The following is a 22,102-nucleotide window of genomic DNA, read 5'->3' as shown; positions in this document are numbered from 1 at the left end:
TGTGTGTGTGTGTGTGAGAGTTTGTGTGTGTTTCTACACTGTATGGGATTGAGTGTGTGTGTTTCTACGATATGTGTGTGTTATGTGCAAACCGGCGTCTGTACCATGTCTGCACCATGACGTGCTTTTTCCATTCCAAGGGTATTTATATAACTCATCAAACACCAGTCTCAGTCGGCAGGCCGAGAGACAAGGAGAGGAGGAGGGAGAGACAGAGAGATTTGTGACTTTAATTATGATTTTTGGTTATTGTTTTTACAATACAGTGCTCCTTTGGCAACGGTGGATTCCTCATGTCATGCCAGTGCAGCTTTTATAAATGTGGATTTTATGTTGAGAGACATATGCATAGCACACACGCAGTCACACACACACACACACACACACACACACACACACACACACACACACACACACACACACACACACACCACCAAACTGTCATTCTCTGCTAATTCTCCAAGCTGTTAGAAGTCATGGGGTTTTGTATGCTTTCATTGGCTTCTCAAATAACTTCTGTTGTGGTTTAGTCAATTAGGCAAGAGCTTTTGAAATCATAATTACACCCCATCTTTTCATGCACTCAAATTTATACCATACAATTAGCTGTATAATTAAATGTTTCTTAAGCATCGCTCACATCAAGGGTTGAGAACTTAGATAATGTTATTAGTTGCTTTATAGTAGCAAATTAGTTTGGTAAAACAGACTTATAAACTCAACCAGCTAAACACTGTGTGTGTGTGTGTCTGTGTCTGTGTGTGCGTGTGTGTGTGTGTCTGTGTGTCTGTGTGTTTGTGTGTGTGTCTGTGTGTGCATCTGTGTGTGCGTGTGTCTGTGTGTGCGTGTGTGTCTGTCTGTGTGTGTGTGTGTGTGTGCATACGGGTATAGGTGTGAGAGTATGAGACTGATTATTCTGCTCTTTTGGAATATTTTCTTCACAATTTATGACTTCTGACTTCTACACTCTTAGAAAAAAGGGTTCCAAATGGGTTCTTCGGCTGTCCATTTTTGATTCTAGGTAGAACCCTTTTTAGTACCAGGTAGAAATATTTTGGGTTCCATGTAGAACGCTCTGGGGAAAGGGTTCTGCATGTATCCCAATAGGGTTCTACCTGGAACCAAAAGGGTTATTCAAAGGGTTATCCTATGGGGACAGCCGAATAACCCTTTTAGGTTCTAGATAACACCTTTTTTTCTAAGAGTGTAGAGTCTAAGGACATAACCACCATAAATTAACCTTCATATTTTTTATTTAAACTCCTAGGCCTAGAGCTAAATGTATGTGAGTTATATAATCACCAGTTATATTTATACTTCAGCACTGACAACATAGAATGTGAGATACATAATCGCCCGTTTATACTTCTGACAGTATTGACCGTACAGATGTCTCTCCTCCCTCCCTTTCCTACTCCATGGTGTGTTAACCCTTTCCTCCTCTATTTGTCTTCCTCCCTACCCCCGTAGTAAGGGTCATAGTAATAGGAGGCGCTTCAGAAGGAAATGTAGGAGGTACTCAATACCCAGCATCCGCTCCTCCCTGGTCACATGATCTCTGGGAATGCTGACTAACTGCCAGGTGCATGGAGGATGACGAGAGAACCCCCAAACTGTCACCCCTTCAATAAAACCATTGTATTTGCCCTTTGCTTGTCTAATGGGATTGCTGCCTGTTACCTGTTGCCTGTTGGTTTTGACCCCCACCTCCCGTGGATCCCCTTATCAGACACAACCCCTAACTAACTGTATCCTGGTCCCCCTGGGTATCGGAAGTAGTTCTGTGTGTAGAAATCTGAATTCTTAATACAGTCCTTAATGTCTGAAATCTACGGTCCATCTCGATCTCCATTGGTCTGCTGAGGTCCCTCAGCTTGGCTGCATGGTGCCACTGCATGAATTCACCACCATGACTGAACTTTGATCACACTGCACTGATGCATCTTCATTAACCTAGGCTTGGGCAAGGTCCATGTTATCGTTAATAACTTCCTTATCGTTACTGGAGCGCGATATTCCCTCCTGAAGTTTCCACAAAAACTTTAGTCTGAATCTGGGAGTTGGCTCACTGATCATTGGTGCCTGCAGAATCAAGCCTGAGCATTGGGCCTGCTGTCACACCATCTGATTGATCCACAGCATTGCATGCTTGTCCGGTTGCCATGGCAGGGGGGGTTTAGGGTGTGTTTCAGGTAGAGGCTCTCTGCACCCCCCCCACCCGCCTATAAATCTACAGTACGTCTAAGCACAGGCCCACCGGCACAATACAGATCTAAGTGTCCTAGAGATACTGAGATAGTAGCCTACAGTTTAAGTAGTAGGAACAGTGATTCTATGCATCAGTATGAATTGTAAGTCTTGCAGTGTTCCCTGGTAATTTTCTTTGTCTTAGAAGAGTAGTCAGTGTCATACTACTGCAACTGCTCTCTACAAAACTAGTCCACAAGAGTTATAGGTCCTAGAGAGCTACAAGGTGTGTACACTCATATAAAAAAAAGGCTGATTCATTTGTCCCCATAGGAGACCCCTTTTTGGTTCCAGGTAGAACCCTTTTAGTGGTGAAAGGGTTCAACGTAGAACCTTGTATTAGTGAAGGGTTCCACTTGGAAGTAGGGACAGTAAAGAACACTTTATGGTTCTAGGCAGCAACTTATTTTCTAAGAGTGTAGACTTCTGTTTCCACCCAGCTGATTCAGCTGCTTTAGTGCTGGGCTGGAGCAAAAGCATGCACATCCTATACAGATGTAGGATCTTAATTTGATCACCCTGTTGCAGGATTACTTTTCACGTGTAGTGTATTTGAAGTTTAAAAAGGCTTCTGAGGTTTGTATTTTCCATTTTGAAATTTCAGACTTGATTTTCCATTATTTATAATCCACACATTTCACATTTCCTGTTGCTGCAGGATTATTTTCCTGCTGTAGCAAACTAGATCTATTTAAGATTCTATATCTGTAGTTCCTCAGGACCGTGGGTTAGGGACCACTCTCTTAGAGAGCAGATGGGGTACTCTAAGTGTGTTGTGGATGAGGTAAGCATGTTTGGGTTTGAGGAAAGGACAGTTCACTGCACTACACTGTGAGTGTGCTCTGTCTGCACACATTTTTCTTTCTCAGGTGGAATGCATAATGACAGTGTCTCTCTCTCTCTCTCTCTCTCTCTCTCTCTAGTACGAAGTTGAGCTTTAAGGAGCGGGTACGGATGGCAAGCCCTCGCGGCCAGAGCATGAAGAGCCGCCAGACGTCCATCAACAACGACCGGCGCTGTTCCCCGGGCAACGATGTGGCGGGCGCTGAGACGGGCAGCAGCCCTACCAAGGTGCAGAAGAGCTGGAGCTTCAACGACCGTACCCGCTTTAGACCCTCCTTACGCCTCAAGAGCCAATCACGCACCACGCCCTCCGAGGGTGAGTGGAGAGTATGTGTGGGTTTCTGTGTGCGTGTGTGTGTATACGGTATGTGTTTTATAAGAAGTCCACAAGGGTAGAGTCACGACTTACATTCAACAGAAGTTCCAATAACCTCCAACATGACATATGGAGGTCCAGTCCACTGCCATACTGTATATAAACCTCTATTGGAACAGAGAAGTCAAGCTGTATGTAACCTTCTAATAGAGAAGGAAGGTGCTTGACTGAGCAGTTCCCTGTTTCTGTCGCCCTGCCTCTCACTGTGTAGTTTATCTGTCCTCTGCAGGACACCTATCCTAACAATAAATCAGACCTGAGAAACTCTCAGACTGCGCTCATATTATTGACTAGACGATGTATGCATCCTTCAATCACTACACATACGGGAAACAGCTGAGCTGGCAAATCGTGACTATTCCTAGAGTTAACTGGAGGTTTGTGGCACCTTAATTGGGGAGAACGGGCTCGTGGTAATGGCAGGAGCAGAAAAAGTGGAATGGTATCAAATACATCAAACACATGGTTTGATGCCATTCCATTTGCTCTGTTCCAGCCATTAATATGAGCCGTCCTCCCCTCAGCAGTCTTCACTGCTAGAGATCCAATTTTGATTTGAGGAAAAAATATAAATAAATATTATATTGTTGAGTTTCAGCTTGGCGCTGAAGTCTGTAAGGAAGGTTTATTTATTTATTTGGTCATCTTTAATTTAGCACCTCAAGTGGGTTGAGAATGCATTCTATTTTATAATTATGACCTGGGGAAGACTTGCAATGGTGACGGGTTGAAAGAGCCAGTTGGAATCTGACTAGTTGGCCATGGCAGTATGAGAGACCAGTTAACTTGACACAACCCCTCTTTCTGTCTCTCAGTGGACACAGGAATGGGGAATGATGACGCATTCGGCGACAGGGTTTGCCACTGTGATGTCACCGTGGAGGACCTATCAGCTCCATTGAAGGCTGTCATCAGAGCCGTCAGGTGAGTGCTTCAGCCCGGTCACCCGTGATACAAGTCAGTATTCGACGTCCATCCATGTCTGAGGATGTCGGGAGATAACGTAGAAACCGGCCACTAGGGGCAACAGTGGGCACTGTCACCTTGAAGTAGGTTCCTGTTTGGGATGGGCGTAAGCATCTGCCTCTGATTCCAAAGGTTGCAAGTTTGAATTCAGAGATAGAAAGTTGTTTTTGATATTTTAGTTTTAAGCCTAACCCAAACCTTAACCCCTACCTTAACCATTTGGAGTCAATGCCTAACCTTAAGAATTTGGAGTTAATGCCTGAACTTCACCCTAACGTGCAAAAATTTGACGTTTGGAAGAACTCCGAAATTTGACGTTTGAGAACCATGGATGAACGTCTAATTCTGACGTGAGATTGTGAGTGCTTCAAGGGATTCTGCTAACCCAGTGATGGGTCAGGGAGAACAGTTTGGGGGGCTGTTACAGCTGGCCCCTTACTCACTCTGCCACCGGCAACATGTCTTTGTTTACTCATGTGGCCACCATACTGGTACTGTCTCTCCCTCCCTCACCCCCTCTCCCTCTCCTTCACCCTCTCCCTCCCTCACCCCCTCTCCCTCTCCTTCACCTTCTCCCTCCCTCACCCCCTCTCCCTCTCCTTCACCCTCTCCCTCCCTCACCCCCTCTCCCTCTCCTTCACCCTCTCCCTCCCTCACCCCCTCTCCCTCCCTCACCCCCTCTCCCTCTCCTTCACCTTCTCCCTCCCTCACCCCCTCTCCCTCTCCTTCACCCTCTCCCTCCCTCACCCCCTCTCCCTCTCCTTCACCTTCTCCCTCCCTCACCCCCTCTCCCTCTCCTTCACCCTCTCCCTCCCTCACCCCCTCTCCCTCTCCTTCACCCTCTCCCTCCCTCACCCCCTCTCCCTCTCCTTCATCCTCTCCCTCACCCCCTCTCCCTCTCCTTCACCCTCTCCCTCCCTCACCCCCTCTCCCTCTCCTTCACCCTCTCCCTCCCTCACCCCCTCTCCCTCTCCTTCACCTTCTCCCTCCCTCACCCCCTCTCCCTCTCCTTCACCCTCTCCCTCCCTCACCCCCTCTCCCTCCCTCACCCCCTCTCCCTCTCCTTCACCTTCTCCCTCCCTCACCCCCTCTCCCTCTCCTTCACCCTCTCACCCCCTCTCCCTCTCCTTCACCTTCTCCCTCCCTCACCCCCTCTCCCTCTCCTTCACCCTCTCCCTCCCTCACCCCCTCTCCCTCTCCTTCACCTTCTCCCTCCCTCACCCCCTCTCCCTCTCCTTCACCCTCTCCCTCCCTCACCCCCTCTCCCTCTCCTTCACCCTCTCCCTCCCTCACCCCCTCTCCCTCTCCTTCATCCTCTCCCTCCCCCCTCTCCCTCTCCTTCACCCTCTCCCTCCCTCACCCCCTCTCACTCTCCTTTTTACTACCTCTTCTCTCTCTCCCTCCCTCCCTCTTTTTCCATTTCCCTTTAACTCTCCATCTCCCCCACCTCTCTCTAACGGTGTCGAAAGATGTCCTATTTTGATTGTCTGCCAACACCCCAATTCCCATCCACAGGTTGTTGCTCCAGAGGACCCCCTCTCCCTTTGCCCAGCCTGCTTGCTAAGCAGGCCCCCTCTGTGGGCAGTGGGAGTAGAGACGTGCCCCTGGCTTTCCCAGGGTGTCGGGTTGACACCCTCTCAGTCAGAACTGTTATTACAGCAGCTCATCTGTCATGATGGTTTCCATTTATACAGTGAGGATAGTGAGCAACTAAAGCAGTTCTGGAACCATTAGGGGGTCAGAATGAATCAACTGTAGAGAGCCACATACCTGCATCAATATTATTCACTCAGCAGTAGCTGTACTTGTACATTAAGGTAGAGGTATAATACAATTCTAGCGTGGTTGGGTTTCAAAATAGCTCAGTCAGGTTTTGTTGACATGACATCTGCTAAGGTTTCATAATGTTCTTGTGAAAGTATCTGAGTAATGTTTATTTTACCTATGCTCCGAAAACAAAAGGTAAAGGCTAAAGTGACAACTGTCAGCTTCTTGCGAACATACTGGTTTATGTGTAGTTAAGCTGTTGTTGCCCTCTAGTGGCTGACAAAGAGATGACAGGTAGATCAAATCAAATCAAATTTTACATTTTACATTTACATTTAAGTCATTTAGCAGACGCTCTTATCCAGGGCGACTTACAGTTAGTGAGTGCATACATTATTTTTTATTTTCCATACTGGCCCACCGTGGGAATCAAACCCACAACCCTGGCGTTGCAAACGCCATGCTCTACCAACTGAGCTACATCCCAAATCAAATCAAATTTTATTGGCCACATGCGCCGAATACAACAGGTGCAGACATTACAGTGAAATGCTTACTTACAGCCCTTAACCAACAGTGCATTTATTTTTTAACAAAAAAGTAAGTGTTGAGAAAAAAAGAGCAGAAGTAAAATAAAATAACAGTAGGGAGGGTATATATACAGGGGGGTACCGGTGCAGAGTCAATGTGCGGGGGCACCGGCTAGTTGAGGTAGTTGAAGTAGTTGCCACAATGACATGATTCTGTTTGATTCTCACCTCTTTTCCACTCAGGATCATGAAGTTTCATGTAGCAAAGAAGAAGTTTAAGGAGACTCTGCGTCCGTACGATGTGAAGGATGTGATAGAGCAGTACTCTGCAGGACACCTGGATATGCTCTGCAGAATCAAGAGTCTACAGACTAGGTGAGATGCGCACACACACACACACACACAGACAGACAGACACATAAACACACACACCTTCATATCTATGTTCACCTTATCCACTTAATTCACGTGTCTGTCTGTCTGTCTGTCTGTCTGTCTGTCTGTCTGTCTGTCTGTCTGTCTGTCTGTCTGTCTGTCTGTCTGTCTGTCTGTCTGTCTGTCTGCCTGCCTGCCTGCCTGTCTGTCTGTCTGTCTGTCTGTCTGTCTGTCTGTCTGTCTGTCTGTCTGTCTGTCTGTCTGTCTGTCTGTCTGTCTGTCTGTCTGTCTGTCTGTCTGTCTGTCTGTCTGTCTGTCTGTCTGTCTGTCTGTCTCTGTGTGTGTGTGTGTGTGTGTGTTTGTATGTGTGTGTATATGACCCTCCTATGTACCTCTTCCTCCCAGGCTGGACACCATAGTGGGTCCTCCTCAGCAGCAGCTGCTGAGCCCCAGGGTCAAGACCTTTTCCTCTCCCTCCCTGCACTTATATTACAACCAGGACAGGAGGAAGTCCATGCCAGGGACGAAGTCTGTCCCAGGGTTAGGCAACCCCCCCACCCCCCACATGCATCTCTATGTGTGACTTTATAAAGATTGTAGTTTAGTAGTTGATTCTAGTAGTGGTAGTCTAGTCTGGTTTTAAAGAATGTGCGTGTAGCTCGTACATACGTGGTGCCTGTAGTTGTCCTTTTTTGCTACACTTCAAGTGTTTGAGTGTGTGTGTGTGTGTGTGTGTGTATATGTGTGTGTGTGTGTGTTGTATCTGACCCCCATGTCTCTCCCATACAGACTGGCCACTGGACTGGGCCCCACCCTGAGCAGAAAACCTGGGAACATGTCCTCCCCCTCCCTGCAATTATATTACAGCCAGGCCAGGAGGAAGTCCGCCCCAGGGATGAAGTCCCCAGGGTTAGATAACCCCCCTCCCACACCAACCCCTAATAACGTAGACCCCCTAGCCACTACCCCCAACTCCACCCTGTCCCCCGTTCCTCACACAGAGGACAGAGTTTGAAAGGAGATGGTGCTATGTCCATGTGTCCATCAGGGAGCACAAAGCCTGTGTTTGTAGATCTACAGAGGCAGGATAGGTTTAAAGGTGAGATGGTGATGGCTCAACCTACAGGCTTCCAATGGGACTACAAGAGTTTCTACCATATTGCTTACACTATCCGGTCACTTTTAGATCTTTAGATTTAGAGCACCATAGTTCTGTATATATTGACCAGAAAGGACACACTGCTTTCACTGAATCAACCCAGTTTTAGAAGCTTTGGACTCCCTGATGACATAAAGGTGTTTGGAAATGCCAATGGACCAATGGAAGCATTCACCTAGCGGATGTTACATGTGTAACATATCCCCAAATGTGTGGTAAAAGTAAAGCTCCCACATGAAAAAAGACTACAGTTTACTATAGAATATAAGTACTTACTATAGAATTCTATAGTAAACTGTAGTATACTGTAGAATACTATACTACACACTGTAGTCTCCCTCGATCATGTGTAGTACTTACTATAGAATATACTGTAGTATACTGTAGGGGCGGCAGGTAGCCTAGAGGTTAAGAGTGTTGGGCCAGTAATCGAAAGGTCACTGGTTTGAATCCCAAAGACGATTAAATGAAAAATCTGTTGATGTGCCCTTGAGCAAGGCACTTAACCCTAAGTCACGGTTGTGGTGAGGGTGCTGTGGGATTATTTAAGATACTCTTTGAAGAGGTAGGGTTTCAGATGTTTCAGGGTTTCTGTCCTACCTACCTAGAGGTTATGGAAAATTTGCAATTTCTCCTGCATGTTTCCTGAAGGAGAAAGCCTCCACTTCTATGTCAAAGATAATAAAGCAAAAACACAATAGTAAATACTACATTAATGTCTGCAAAAACACTACAGTAAATAGTACAGTCCGCAAAAACACTTCTTGAATTACTATAGTATATACTACAGTTTTATTTTACTACAATATTTATACTATAGTTAACTGTAAATACTACAGTATACTACAGTATATTATTCACTGTAGTGTGTTTGTGGACTTTAAACACTACAGTGAATACTACAGTAAAGTCTGCAAAAAAACACTACAGCGAATACTATAGTATTTACCATAGTATACTATAATATTTTTTCATGTGGGCTGCTATGAATGTGAGGTCTGTCTCAAATATCCTGCATGTTGCTGCGCTTAGGGGACATAGAAAAGATGCAGCTGTCAATCTAACAGAATCACTGTTCCTCCTCCAAAGGATTGGCTAATGAATAAGGATCTCTCAACATGGAACTTCTGTGAACACAGAGAATGGCTGTCGTTACTAGTTGGTGCAGATTGTTGTTTTTAACATGCACTGTAGATTGCGCTGTAGTTGATTGAAGCTGTAGTTTAGAAACACTGTATGATTGTGTTTTAACTGTAGCCTGTGGTTTGTTGTTTGAACTGTGACTCTGTAGCGTGGGTTGATGAATCTAATCATAGTATGGTGTGTCTGTTCTAACTAACTCTAACACTGACATGCTTCCATTAGAGTTAGGTATGTTGCCTGCTGTGAAGTGCCCTTAGAAGAGGCTGGGGTGACTGGCAATGTACCCATTAGTCCACTTTTTGTGATTAATACGACAAGTGTGTGTATCACAGGGTGGATCAGATACTGGGTAAGGGCCAGATCCCCATGGACAAGAAGATCAGGGACAAGCTGCACCCTGACGGGGACACTCTGCAGGACATGAGTATGCTGGGACGTGTGTGTAAGGTGGAAAGACAGGTGACCAATTAAGCCAATTACATTAGTTTGTGTGTACTCGTAGAGAAGTGTCTCTTGCACACACTGTAAAAAAAATCTAGTTGATTCAATTAATAATTATTTTGTGACTGGAACACAGCCTTTTTTTAGTTTACTAAACCTTTCGGTCAAAATGTTACCTGAACTTAACATTTTTTGTTAGTCCAAACTTAGTTCCAACTTGAGAAAACTTAGGTTAGGGACACCCACACATTTTAACATACAATGTTTTCAACTTACATATTTATACAGCGTCAGATATCAGTTAATCTGACTATTCTCTATCATTGATTTGATTGACTTATTTAATTATTTTCTGTTTTAATGTCACTCCTTAATCACTATGATAAATAAAGTAGTGTGTGTACTTTTACCAGAGCTGAAATTTACTTTGAATTGCAAAGTGTAGGAATACAGGTGAAATCAGTCATTGACACAGACATGGTGGCGTAGCAGGAAGATAGGAATTTCATGAACCAAGTGGTTGTTAGTTCAATATCCCAGGGGAGGACCTGTTGAATAATAATTACTGTATAATGGAACATGCACAATCTAATCATGTACAGTATGTCAACGTGTCAAATATGTAAATTGAAAACATTGTATGATAAAAGCACTATTTAAATGTGTGGGTGTCGCTAACCAAAGTTTTATGAAGTTGGATCTAAGTTTGGGCCAACTAAACATTTTAAGTTCAGGTAACACTTTGACCAAAAAGTAGAGTAAACTAAAAAAGGCTGTCACTAAATAATATTTAGTTGAATCAACTAGATTATTTTTTAAGTGCAGTGAACCCTTGCTGCTTTTAACGGTCATGTCTCTCGCTCTCCCTCTCCCCTCCCCTCCGCCAGGTGACATCCATAGAGTCAAAACTGGACTCTCTGCTGGATGTTTACAGGCAGGTGTTACAAAAGGGTTCGTCTACCCTCACCCTCTCCTCCCTGCCCCTGTTCGAGCTGGAGCATCAGACCTCCGACTACCAGAGCTCCGTCCGCAGCAAGGACCTGTCCTCCGGCTCCCCCCTGGGAGGGGAGGGTGGAGGGGGGCATGGAAGTGGTGGGGGGATGTCCCAGTCAACAACAGGCCACCATCTCTCCAGGGGCCTCCAGCTCATCCTTGCCCCCAGCGAGCTCACCCTCAACACCTGCCCCCCCTCCTACCCTGCCTCCACTGCATCCCTCACGCCCTCGCCTCTCCTGCCCCCTGACAGCCCCTACCCGCTCCTCACCACGGCCAGTAGTTTCCCCAGGCGAGCGCACTTCCCTGACCTCCCACCCCCTCCACCATCCGCTGGTGCTGCCACCCTTCAGCTGCCCCCCACGGGCCCCCAGCAAAGACGTCCCCTCAGCCCCACCCCGGATGCTACACGAGGGGGTAGGCTGGAGCAGAGCTCAGGCCTCTCTATGGTGGTGGACTCCGGGGTGGATGATGGAGAGGAGGGGGACAGAGAGGGTGGACATACCCGGGGCAGGGTGCAGCTGAGGGGAAGGCCCCATTTGAGGGAGGAGGGCCCCTTGAGGAGGCACATGAGCCTGGAGGTGGACCCCATGCTGGTGCTTTCCTCTGGATGTGACGGGGAGCCCTCGGAGCAGGGACAGGGGCTGGGGAAGTCCCTGTCGGCACACAACCTCACCCAGCCATCTGCGGACAACCCTCCTAACCTGTCCTCCCCCCTCGGCAACAGTAGCAGTTTTAGTGACGACTCCCATGGCGACCCCGATGCTAGCAACTGGGGCGAGACTGACCTTTTCATCACTGGCTGTGACCTGGAACCGCAGGAGGACCAGTTTGACTTCCTGTCCCATCCCACAGCGGATGGTACTGGCTGCTTGGACCTTCTGCGGACTGAAGATGGGGGGTCCTTAAGCAGTCTGACTGGTCTCCGCACCCCCACAACGGGCAGTGCAGAGTCCCTCAACCAGCCTACCCACGTACGACTAAAATAACTCTTCCATAGGAGTGAATAAGAGGGGGGGGGGGGTTCTCACTCTATTCAATCAAAGATTTCAGGCTCACTTTATGCTCCAATACATATCATTGCATGGACTATTTCTTATTTCCTAAAACAGGAACAAGTAGAGAAACTAACAGGGGGAGGGGAGATGAGGGAGGGAGATTGAACAAAAGAGAGGATGGTCAGATAGTGGTAATGTTTGCTCTCTCGACTATGCATGTCTAAACCGAGCCCCTTCATTAGCCCTGGATACTCACTCATGATGGCCAAGTCCAACCTCAGAAGCCCAAATCTCACCTGTTTATCTGCATGTTCCATTAATGGATCCTCCAAACCCTTGGGAGGCAATTATGAGCAGTCAGCAATTATTACCCAAATATAACACATAATCACAATTTAGTAATAGATAATCCAATAACTCATTTGATAATAACATAGTAAAGTTATCAATAATTTTTTTAATACATTTTACAATCTTGGGTGGCCATTTGATTTTGATGACAAATCCAATATGCTGATTGGGTGCTCTAATCTGACAGTGCCAGTAAGATTCAGTATTTTAGAAACAGGGGACACTTCAAACTCTGAAAATAAATACAGTATATCTCCTCAACGTGGATGACCATTAGTCTATGACAGGTTGGGGACATCTCCACAAGTGGTTAGCCAGCCTACACTTTGTCAGTAGCTTTAATGATCAGAACTTGTTACAGACTTGCCAAGGTAAAGGTGAGTGGTGTGAGAGTAAGTCAGAGGAGTTCGATCATAAATACAGGGAGAGAGGACCTGATCCACCATGATTTAGTCCCCTTAAAGTAGTGGTATGTGAACCTGCAAGCCAATAGAGCACACAGGGCATTTTGTCTTATTGTGTCTACTGTCCAACCAATGTCATCACTAATGATGCTGTCCATAGAGATACACAGACAGGAAAGTCATGAACAAGCCATGTTGGAAGTAGATGGCAAATATGGTAACAAGTCTGCTGTCAACGAGCTCAACTTCTGAATGTGATTTTAGTCTGTTTGCATGTCCCACTGCCTTACGAGGCAGCAGCACTGCTGACTGCCACTCAGCCTGAACACAGACGACTGCTCTTGAATGAGAATATGCACAAACGGTGTCAGACAGCTTTATTTTCTCTATGTTGCACCTTTTTGTTCTTGAAAGAGAGAGGCACAGCAGTCTTAAATGTATTCTGTAGAGTTAACGATGACATCTTTCATTCAACATGTTTGTTTATGTTTTTATTTAGTTTTTTGATTGGTGCATTTGTGCATTGGCTTAGCTGATTAACAATTATACTGTAGAATGTGTATATTTTATGTTCATATGTATGATGTGACCAGCAAAATCTACATAGCTGTGTGTTAAAATGGGATTTTGTATGAAAATGGCCTCAGTGTTTGAGCGGAGTTGGTACGATAAATGCACAACTGAATGCACAATTGTTTGGAGACTTTGGAACCTGCATATGTGACTGGTGGTTTTATTCTCTGTAATGAAATGTTTTTCAGATACATAATCCAAAAAATGCACTACAGACAGGAGGTACTTGTACAGAGGCCAGATGCATTGGAGGCAGAACTAAATATTGAATCCACTTGGATAACTATGGAGTATGAACTCTTTCATAATATCATGCTTGGTCTGCAGTCTGAAGTTATACGTGACCGACCGGCTCGATATACGGTCTTATGTAGCAAAATTTGAAATCGTGTTTTTTACATTGGATAAAAGTAGAGAGTCAGAGCTAGAAAATGGTATATCATACACTACAGTTGAGGAACAATGGGAAAGGTATTCTGCTTTGAAAGTTGATAAACTTGTAACCTCATTTTTTGAGAAAATCGCCCTTGAATGTTTTGGTACCTACTGGAGAGCTCTTCTTTGTATACACCCATTCAGCATCGTTCACACCCTCTTAAGCTTTACATTTACTTTAGCCCTAGCCATCTCTTTAAGGATTCACATGTGAGGCCATGTACTAAACAACCAAAGATTTCAAGACTAAAGGCTGGTTTATACTACGGGAGTGTTCGGAAATTTAATCTGGAGTGCCAGACTGTGCTCTGGGCGTTCATAAACTCAGAGCGAATTTACCAGCTACGTCTATCGACATTTGTCGCAGTGACATCATAAACATTATATTGAAATAGTTACTTGCATAGTGGAGTCTTTTGTTTAGACATGTAGCTAGATAGCTAAACAATGAACCATAATCCCAACTCATAACGTTACTACCCTGCATGAATCTGCAGGTAGCTAACCAACCAGGTTCAACGTTAGCTAGCTACCTAACAGTACACTAACTTGAAATGAAAACAACTTTCTGACAAAATTAGAAACGTGTAATATCTGAAAATGTAGCTAGCTAGACTATCTTACCCGTATACATCGATGGAAGCTTCTCCCTCTCTGTCACGGATGCCCTTAGTTTGAAGATGTAATGCAGAAAAACAGGTGTTTTATACAACAGCCTTCTGTGTGTTCTCTTTTCGACTCTGTCTGCATATTTCCAATCAAACACCAGACTTTTCTCCATCTCCTTAGTTATCATACTCTAATTCCACTGATTTCAAAACTCGGTCATCCAGAAAGTGGAGAGCAACACTTATGCAGTTCTACTACATGATATCTTTCAAAAAAGCCACATTAGAAAGCATTACCTACACATACTGACCAGCTCATATTATAGACAGAAGTGTGCTACATGGCAGACCAATCCGAACTCATCTCTCGGCATGTCCAGCCCACTCATTATCTCAGCCAATCATAACTAGCGGGAAGATTGCTGTCTTTTTCCATGGCTAAACCAACTAGGCTCGTAATTTAACAATTGTATTCGTATTTACAGATGGCATACAAGTTTGTTATTAAGGCACATGAAATGTTCCAGAAGGCATTTCAGCCAAAAAACGCATTATGATATTTAAAAAAGGTTTACGTTCAAATGGCGCTCCTGTGAAGTAGTGACTTGCGAAATACGCCTAATTTCCTGAAACGAGTCACATCTACAATTTACTTCACTGACATTAATGGTTCATTTCCCTCAGTTTATTCTGTAAATGGTAGTTCCATATGATTTCAATTACTTTCTGACTGCACCCCTTTTAATTTGAACGAAACCTTCCATACATGTTTGCCCATGGGAGAAGTGGTCAGAAAGTGACTTTTTGGACCTGAATGCCAAAACATTCAGGAGATAGAGGTTCTCAAAGTTGACCCATTTTACATACCCCACCCTACCATGAGGCATCCATGTCTTCATCACTGAAAAAGATAAACGGGTGAGTTTGATATCATTTGAAAGCTTACAAACAGGGTTGTCAAACTGTTTCATGATTTATTGAAAGAAATCTTTTCAAATGAAAATGATGTCATTTTTTGAGCTTTAACGTAAATTATCTAAAAACATGTGAACTCAGATTTTTTTCATGTTCATATATGTTGTAGCTTGGACCCAATTTTACATAATCGGAGGTGTTTGTGTTGTGCCTGCCATCAGTTGAGACAGCATACTCTTGAATACAGGGTGGATGTCATGTTTTGGCTGATAAATGTACTAAAATGTACTGAAATTTCAACTTTCAAATGGTACCACAAAGATGGTTGGAAGTCCACACATCAGAGCATTTTGACTTGAGTGGGACTATCCATTGTTATAAATTAAACTGTCAATAGGAAACCTATTGAAATCATAGAAATATAGATGATAGAATATACATTCCCATTCAAGTTGACATTTGACAATGGGTGGACCAGCAGCCATCTTTCTGGTAGTAATTGGAAGTTAAAGTTTCAATTAAATGTAAAAGTCAATGGTGTACCAGCTAAATTACAGGGGTCTGAAGGGATAGGTCCATTCTATTAATTATATTTATATGATTGAATAGACACCCATCCTGTATTCAAGAGTATGCTATTGTCCTCCCGAGTGGCGCAGTGGTCTAAGGCACTGCATCGCAGTGCTAGCTGTGCCACTAGAGATCCTGGTTCGAATCCAGGCTCTGTCGTAGCTGGCCGTGACCGGGAGACCCATGGGGCGGCGCACAATTGGCCAAGCGTCGTCCAGGGTAGGGGAGGGAAGTTGGTAGAGCATGGCGTTCAGGTCTAAAAAGTCACTTTCTGACCACTTCCACCATGGGCAAACATGAAAGGTTTAGTTCAAATCAAAAGGGGTGCAGTCGGAAAATGAAATCATATGGAACAACCCAAAAGTGGTGCCTTTCCAGCATTTTGGTATGATTATATCTATTTTTTCTCCACTGGGCTGCATACGTAGCTACAAGAACTCATACAGATGCAAGCCCAGTTTCTGAAACTGGGACAACACACACGTTCAATGTCTGCAAATCTACTACAGTACATTTTCTCTACCATTTATTACACAAAACTGGCCTTAAAATACATGCTTGATAATGTTAACATTCTGATTTCTTTCAAATAAATGTATTAAAATGCACATAACAGAGATGACAAAATCTCTGTGGATGAGAAATGCTAAATGAATTGTATTATCGTATGTAAATAAACTACAAACATGAAACTGTCTTTTTGGTCTGGATGTATTGAATGAAATATAACCACACCAAGTTGCACTATATACAGCCTACAGAAAACTGTGCAGCCATGTACCTTGGAAAGAGCTGTCACTTGAAGTAGATACTAGCCTAACAGAGAGGAGAGGCAGAAGCGAAGCAAACACCATTCAGTATATACCACCATGTTTGATACTACAGCCTATGCTGAGACAGAAATATACTATATATACAAAAGTATGTGGAGCCACACCCGTTGCTGACAGGTGTATAAAATTGAGCACACAGCCATGCAATCTCCATAGACAAACATTGGCAGTAGAATGGCCTTACTGAAGAGCTCAGTGACTTTCAACGTGGCACCGTCATAGGATGCCACCTTTCCAACGAGTCAGATTGTCAAATTTCTGCTCTGCTAGAGCTGCCCCGGTCAACTGTAAGTGCTGTTATTGTGAAGTGGAAACGTCTAGGAGCAACAACGGCTCAGCCGTAAAGTGATAGGCCACACAAGCTCACAGAACGGGACCGGCGAGTGCTGAAGTGCGTAGCACTTAAAAATTGTCTGTCCCCGGTTGCAACACTCACTACCGAGTTCCAAACTGTCTCTGGAAGCAACGTCAGCACAATAACTGTTTACCGGGAGCTTCATGAAGTGGGTTTCCTTGGCCGAGCAGCCGCACACAAACCTAAGATCATCACGGGCAATACCAAGCGCCTGCTGGAGTGGTGTTAAAGCTCGCCGCCATTGGACTCTGGAGCAGTGGAAACGCGTTCTTTGGTGTGATGAATCACATTTCACCATCTGGCAGTCCGACGGACGAATCTGGGTTTGGCGGATGCCAGGAGTACCCTACCCGCCCGAATGCATAGTGCCAACTGTAGAGTTTGATGGAGGAGGAATAATGGTCTGGGGCTGTTTTTCATGGTTCGGGCTAGGCCCCTTAGTTCCAGTTAAGGGAAATCTTAATGCTACAGCATACAATGACATTCTAGACGATTCTGTGCTTCCAACTTTGTGGCAAAAGTTTGGGGAAGGCCCTTTCCTGTTTCAGCATGACAATGCCCCCTTGCACAAAGAGAGGTCCATACAGAAATGGTTTGTCGAGATCGTTGTGGAAGAACTTGACTGGCCTGCACAGAGCCCTGACCTCAACCCCACCGAACACCTTTGGAATCAATTGGAACGCCGACTGCGAGCCAGGCTTAATCGCCCAACATCAGTGCCCGACCTCACTAATGCTCTTGTGGCTGAATGGAAGCAAGTCCCCGCAGCAATGTTCCAACATCTAGTGCAGGGGTGTCAAACGTCCGGACCAGGCCCGCAAACGGGTTTAATCCGGCCCGCGAGATGATTTTGTAAAGTATAAAAATGAGCTGCAATTTTTCAATAAAAGAAACTGCTGTTCCAATTGTGTCCACTGGATGGCGCAATAGCAATTGTGTTAAGCAAGCAAACTGTTTATACCGGGGCAGAGCAAATAGGTCAAGCAAGTGCAGCCAGTCCGGATGAGCTACTTTGTTTTGCCCGCAATATTTATTACGGCTTCTACTTTTAACATTATGTGCTTTGGCACCCTCATTGCCCCAATATGTCTCTGTCAAAAAAGAGAAAAGTGGACACAGAATGCAGAGTGTTCCAAGAAAAATTGTCATCCTTCTATTTATTCACAGAATTGAATGGGAAAGCTGTATGTTTGGTGTGTTCACAGCATGTTGCAGTGCTGAAAGAATATAACCTTCGTCGCCACTATGTGAGTCTTCATGCCGACAAATATTACAACTTTCAAGGACAGCGGAGAAGAGAGAAGGTGAATGAACTGTTGGTGGGTCTGAAGAAACAGCAGTCTGTGTTTACTCACAGCCGAGACATCAGTGACGCTGCAGTGAAAGCTAGCTACCTCATTGCTAATGAAATCGCAGTGGCTTCAAAACCATTTAGTGAGGGTGAATTTGTAAAAACATGCATGATGAAGGCAGCAGAGATTGTGTGCGCTGAAAAGCACCAGGCTTTTGCAAATATCAGCCTGACAAGAAACACAGTTGCAGACAGGATTTCCGATCTTTCAGTGGATTTGGACAGCCAGTTGAAGCAAAAAGTAAAGTCATTTATTGCGTTTTCGGTTGCAATTGATGAAAGCACGGACATTACAGATGTTGCACAACTGGCCATTTTCATCCGCGGAGTTGATGACACATTGACCGTCACCGAGGAGTTCGTGGAGTTGGTGCCGATGACAGATACAACGACAGCAGCTGATATTTTCACTGCACTCGTCGGCGCGCTGGACAAGGTCGGAGTGGACTGGTCCCGCGCTGTCAGCCTGGCTACAGATGGTGCGCCCTCAATTATCGGGAAAAAAGCAGGCGTTGTGACAAAGTTCAGAGAGAAAGTGCAATCTGCAAATGGAGGACGTGATTTTTTGACTTTTCACTGTATTTTGCACCAGGAGGCTTTGTGTTGCAAGTCATTAAAGATGGATAACGTCATGAATAAAACAAAGCTGCGCTCAAGGCTCACGCACAAGCACTTGAATCACATCCTGAAGTTGGCTGCCACTCAGGATGTGACGCCTGATATTGATGCGCTGGTGAAAGCTAAAAGATGCCAGGTATCAGGAGTCAAATAAACTATGCAACCCCACTTAAAGTGCTGCATGAGACACCCTGATATAGTTATGTGATCTGTGATATACTTCTGTGAATCACTGAGGCATTGTGTGTTTGTGTGTTGTTTGTCCTCAGAATTTCAAATAACTTGTGTTTTATGATTAATAGTGATGTTGTGCTTTTGGACACACTGTCCTCAGGCTCCAGCTTTATGTTTATATGTTTTTATGTTGATGTGCTATTGTTTTTAATTGATTTTATTTTATTTGTATATTTAACCTATTCTTGACTCTGTGGTTCTTGCACTTGTTTGGGGAACAGGATTTCATTATTTGTATCTACATTTCTGCCTGAGAAATGACACCCTGATATAGTTCTGTGATCTGTGAAACAGTTATGTGAATCACTGAGACATTGTGTGTTTGTGTGTTCTTTTTCTTTAGAATTTTCAAATAAACTTCAGGTGTTTTATGATTAATAGTGATGTTGTGCTTGTACTATTTTGGACACACTGTCCTCAGGCTCCAGCTTTATGTTTTATGTTGATAGTATTAAAACAAAGAAAACAATCTGAAGTTGTTGTTTTTAAGTTATATATACCATGATTTTACCGGTCCGGCCCACTTGGGAATAGATTTTCCTCCATGTGGCCCCTGAGCTAAAATGAGTTTGACACCCCTGATCTAGTGGAAAGTTGTACTCTTACTCAAGTAATTTCTGAATGAAGTAATTTAGTTTTTACTCCTTTACATTTGAACAAATCACTTCAGTTACATAGATTTATATTATTATATCATCGCTGTCGGATGAAAACCGTGTAACTCAAAATTTTGTGATTTTAATTTTTGTACATTAATCAATAATATTGGTTCCCCTTTACGTCTGTAGGAACATTTTACGACCCCTTGACCAATGAAATGTATTCAGAATAGCTTGTCATCAAAACTCTTAAGTCCATTGGCTCTCAAAGTTGTCCGTCAAATCGCCACCATGGCTCAGCCTTGAAGTGAAGCGCACATCTTCATCCTGAGGATATTTTTTTGTGTGGGTTCATAGCCAGAAGCGATCAGAGGTAAGTTTAATTACCTTCTTCCTTTGTAATATTATATATTTCTGGAGTAAGATAAGTATTTCTTAGATATACAGTACCAGTCACAAGTTTGGACACACCTACTCATTCAAGGGTTTTTCTTTCTTTTTACTATTTTCTACATTGTAGAATAATAGTGAAGACATCAAAACGATGAAATAACACATAGGATCATGTAGTAACCAAAAAAGTGATAAACAAATCAAAATATATTATATATTTGAGATTCTTCAAAGTAGCCACCCATTGCCTTGATGACAGCTTTGCACACTCTTGGCATTCTGTCAACCAGCTTCATGAGGTAGTCACCTGGAATGCATTTCAATTAACAGGTGTGCCTTGTTAAAAGTTAATTTGTGGAATTTATTTCCTTCTTAATGCGTTTAAGCCAATCACTTGTGTTGTGACAAGGTAGGGGTGGTATACAGAAGATAGCCCTATTTGGTAAATGACCAAGTCCATTTCATGACAGGAACAGCTCAAATAAGCAAAGAGAAACTACAGTCCGTCATTACTTTAACACATGAGGTCAGTCAATCCGGAACATTTCAAGAACTTTGAAAGTTTCTTCAAGTGCAGTCGCAGAAACCATCAAGCGCTATGATGAAACTGGCTCTCATGAGGACCGCCACAGGAAAGGAAGACCCAGAGTTACCTCTGCTGCACAGGATAAGTTCATTAGAGTTAGCAGTCTCAGAAATTGCAGCCCAAATAAATGTTTCACAGAGTTCAAGTAAAAGACACATCTCTCTTCCGATGAGACTGTGTGAAACAGGCCTTCATGCTCGAATTGTTGCAAATAAACCAAGAAACACGAGCAATGGACATTAGACCGGTGGAAATCTGTCCTTTGGTCCGATGAGTTAAAATTTGAGATGTTTGGTTCCAACCACCGTGTCTTTGGGAGACACAGAGTAGGTGAACGGATGATCCCTGCATGTGTGGTTCCCACCATGAAGCATGGAGTAGGAGGTGTGATGGTGTGGGTGTGCTTTGCTGGTGACACTCTCTGTGACTTATTTAGAATTCAAGGCACACTTAACCAGCATGGCTACCACAGCATTCTGCAGTGATATGCCATCCCATCTGGTTTGCCCTTAGTGGGACTATCATTTGTTTTTCGACAGGACAATGACCCAACACATCTCCAGGCTGTGTAAGGGCTATTTGACCAAGAAGGGGAGTGATGGAGTGATGCATCAGATGGCCTGGCCTCCACAATCACCCGAGCTCAACCCAATTGAGATGGTTTGGGATGAGTTGGACCGCAGAGTGAAAAGCAGCCAGTGCTCAGCATATGTGGGAACTCCTTCAAGACTGTTGGAAAAGCATTCTAGGTGAAGCTGGTTGAGAGAATGCCAAGAGTGTGCAAAGTTGTCATCATGGCAAAGGGTGGCTATTTGAAGAATCTCAAATATACATTTGTTTATCACTTTTTTGGTTACTACATGATTCCATATGTGTTATTTCATCGTTTTGATGTCTTCACTATTATTCTACAATGTAAAAAATTGTAAAAATAAAGAAAAACCCTTGAATGAGTAGGTGTTTCCAATCTTTTTACAGGTAGTGTATATATTCTAAAATGGATTTAAAAAACAAAAATCCTCAGCATTCTCCACATAATACCCCATAATGACAAAGCGAAAACAGGTTTGTAGGAATTGTTGCTAATTTATAAAAGAATAATAAAAATAATAACTTATTTACATAAGTATTCAGACCCTTTGCTATGAGACTCGAAATTGAGCTCAGGTGCATCCTGTTTCCATTCATCATTCTTGAGATGTTTCTACGACTTGATTGGAGTCCACCTGTGGTAAATTCAATCGATTGGACATGATTTGAAAAGGCACACACCTGTCTATATAAGGTCCCACAGTTGACAGTGCATGTCAGAGCAAAAACCAAGCCATGAGGTCGAAGGAATTGTCCGTAGAGCTCCGGGACAGTATTGTGTCGAGGCACAGATCTGGGCAAGGGTACCAAAAAATATCTGCAGCATTGAAGGTCCCCAAGAACACAGT

The 22,102-nt window shown here is 44.0% G+C and overlaps 1 protein-coding gene across 1 annotated transcript in view; it reads left to right on the top strand.

The window, feature by feature from the left end:
• LOC311135016 (potassium voltage-gated channel subfamily KQT member 5-like) overlaps positions 1-11,829 on the top strand; it is a gene marked incomplete at both ends in the record, with an annotated part of 171,845 nt that extends 160,016 nt beyond the window's left edge. The window contains 6 exons of the mRNA XM_084168853.1: positions 3,171-3,406; positions 4,282-4,390; positions 6,973-7,104; positions 7,894-8,013; positions 9,739-9,865; positions 10,735-11,829. Of these exons, the coding sequence (XP_084024979.1) occupies positions 3,171-3,406; positions 4,282-4,390; positions 6,973-7,104; positions 7,894-8,013; positions 9,739-9,865; positions 10,735-11,829 (1,819 nt within the window). The remainder of the gene's footprint in view (positions 1-3,170; positions 3,407-4,281; positions 4,391-6,972; positions 7,105-7,893; positions 8,014-9,738; positions 9,866-10,734) is intronic.
• Between the last annotated feature and the right edge of the window lie 10,273 nt (positions 11,830-22,102).

Source organism: Coregonus lavaretus (genome assembly GCF_964263955.1).
Source record: "Coregonus lavaretus genome assembly, chromosome: 1".
NCBI lineage: Eukaryota > Metazoa > Chordata > Actinopteri > Salmoniformes > Salmonidae > Coregonus > Coregonus lavaretus.
The sequence above is the reverse complement of the archived record's forward strand: the minus strand, read 5'-3'. Positions and strand labels throughout refer to the sequence as shown.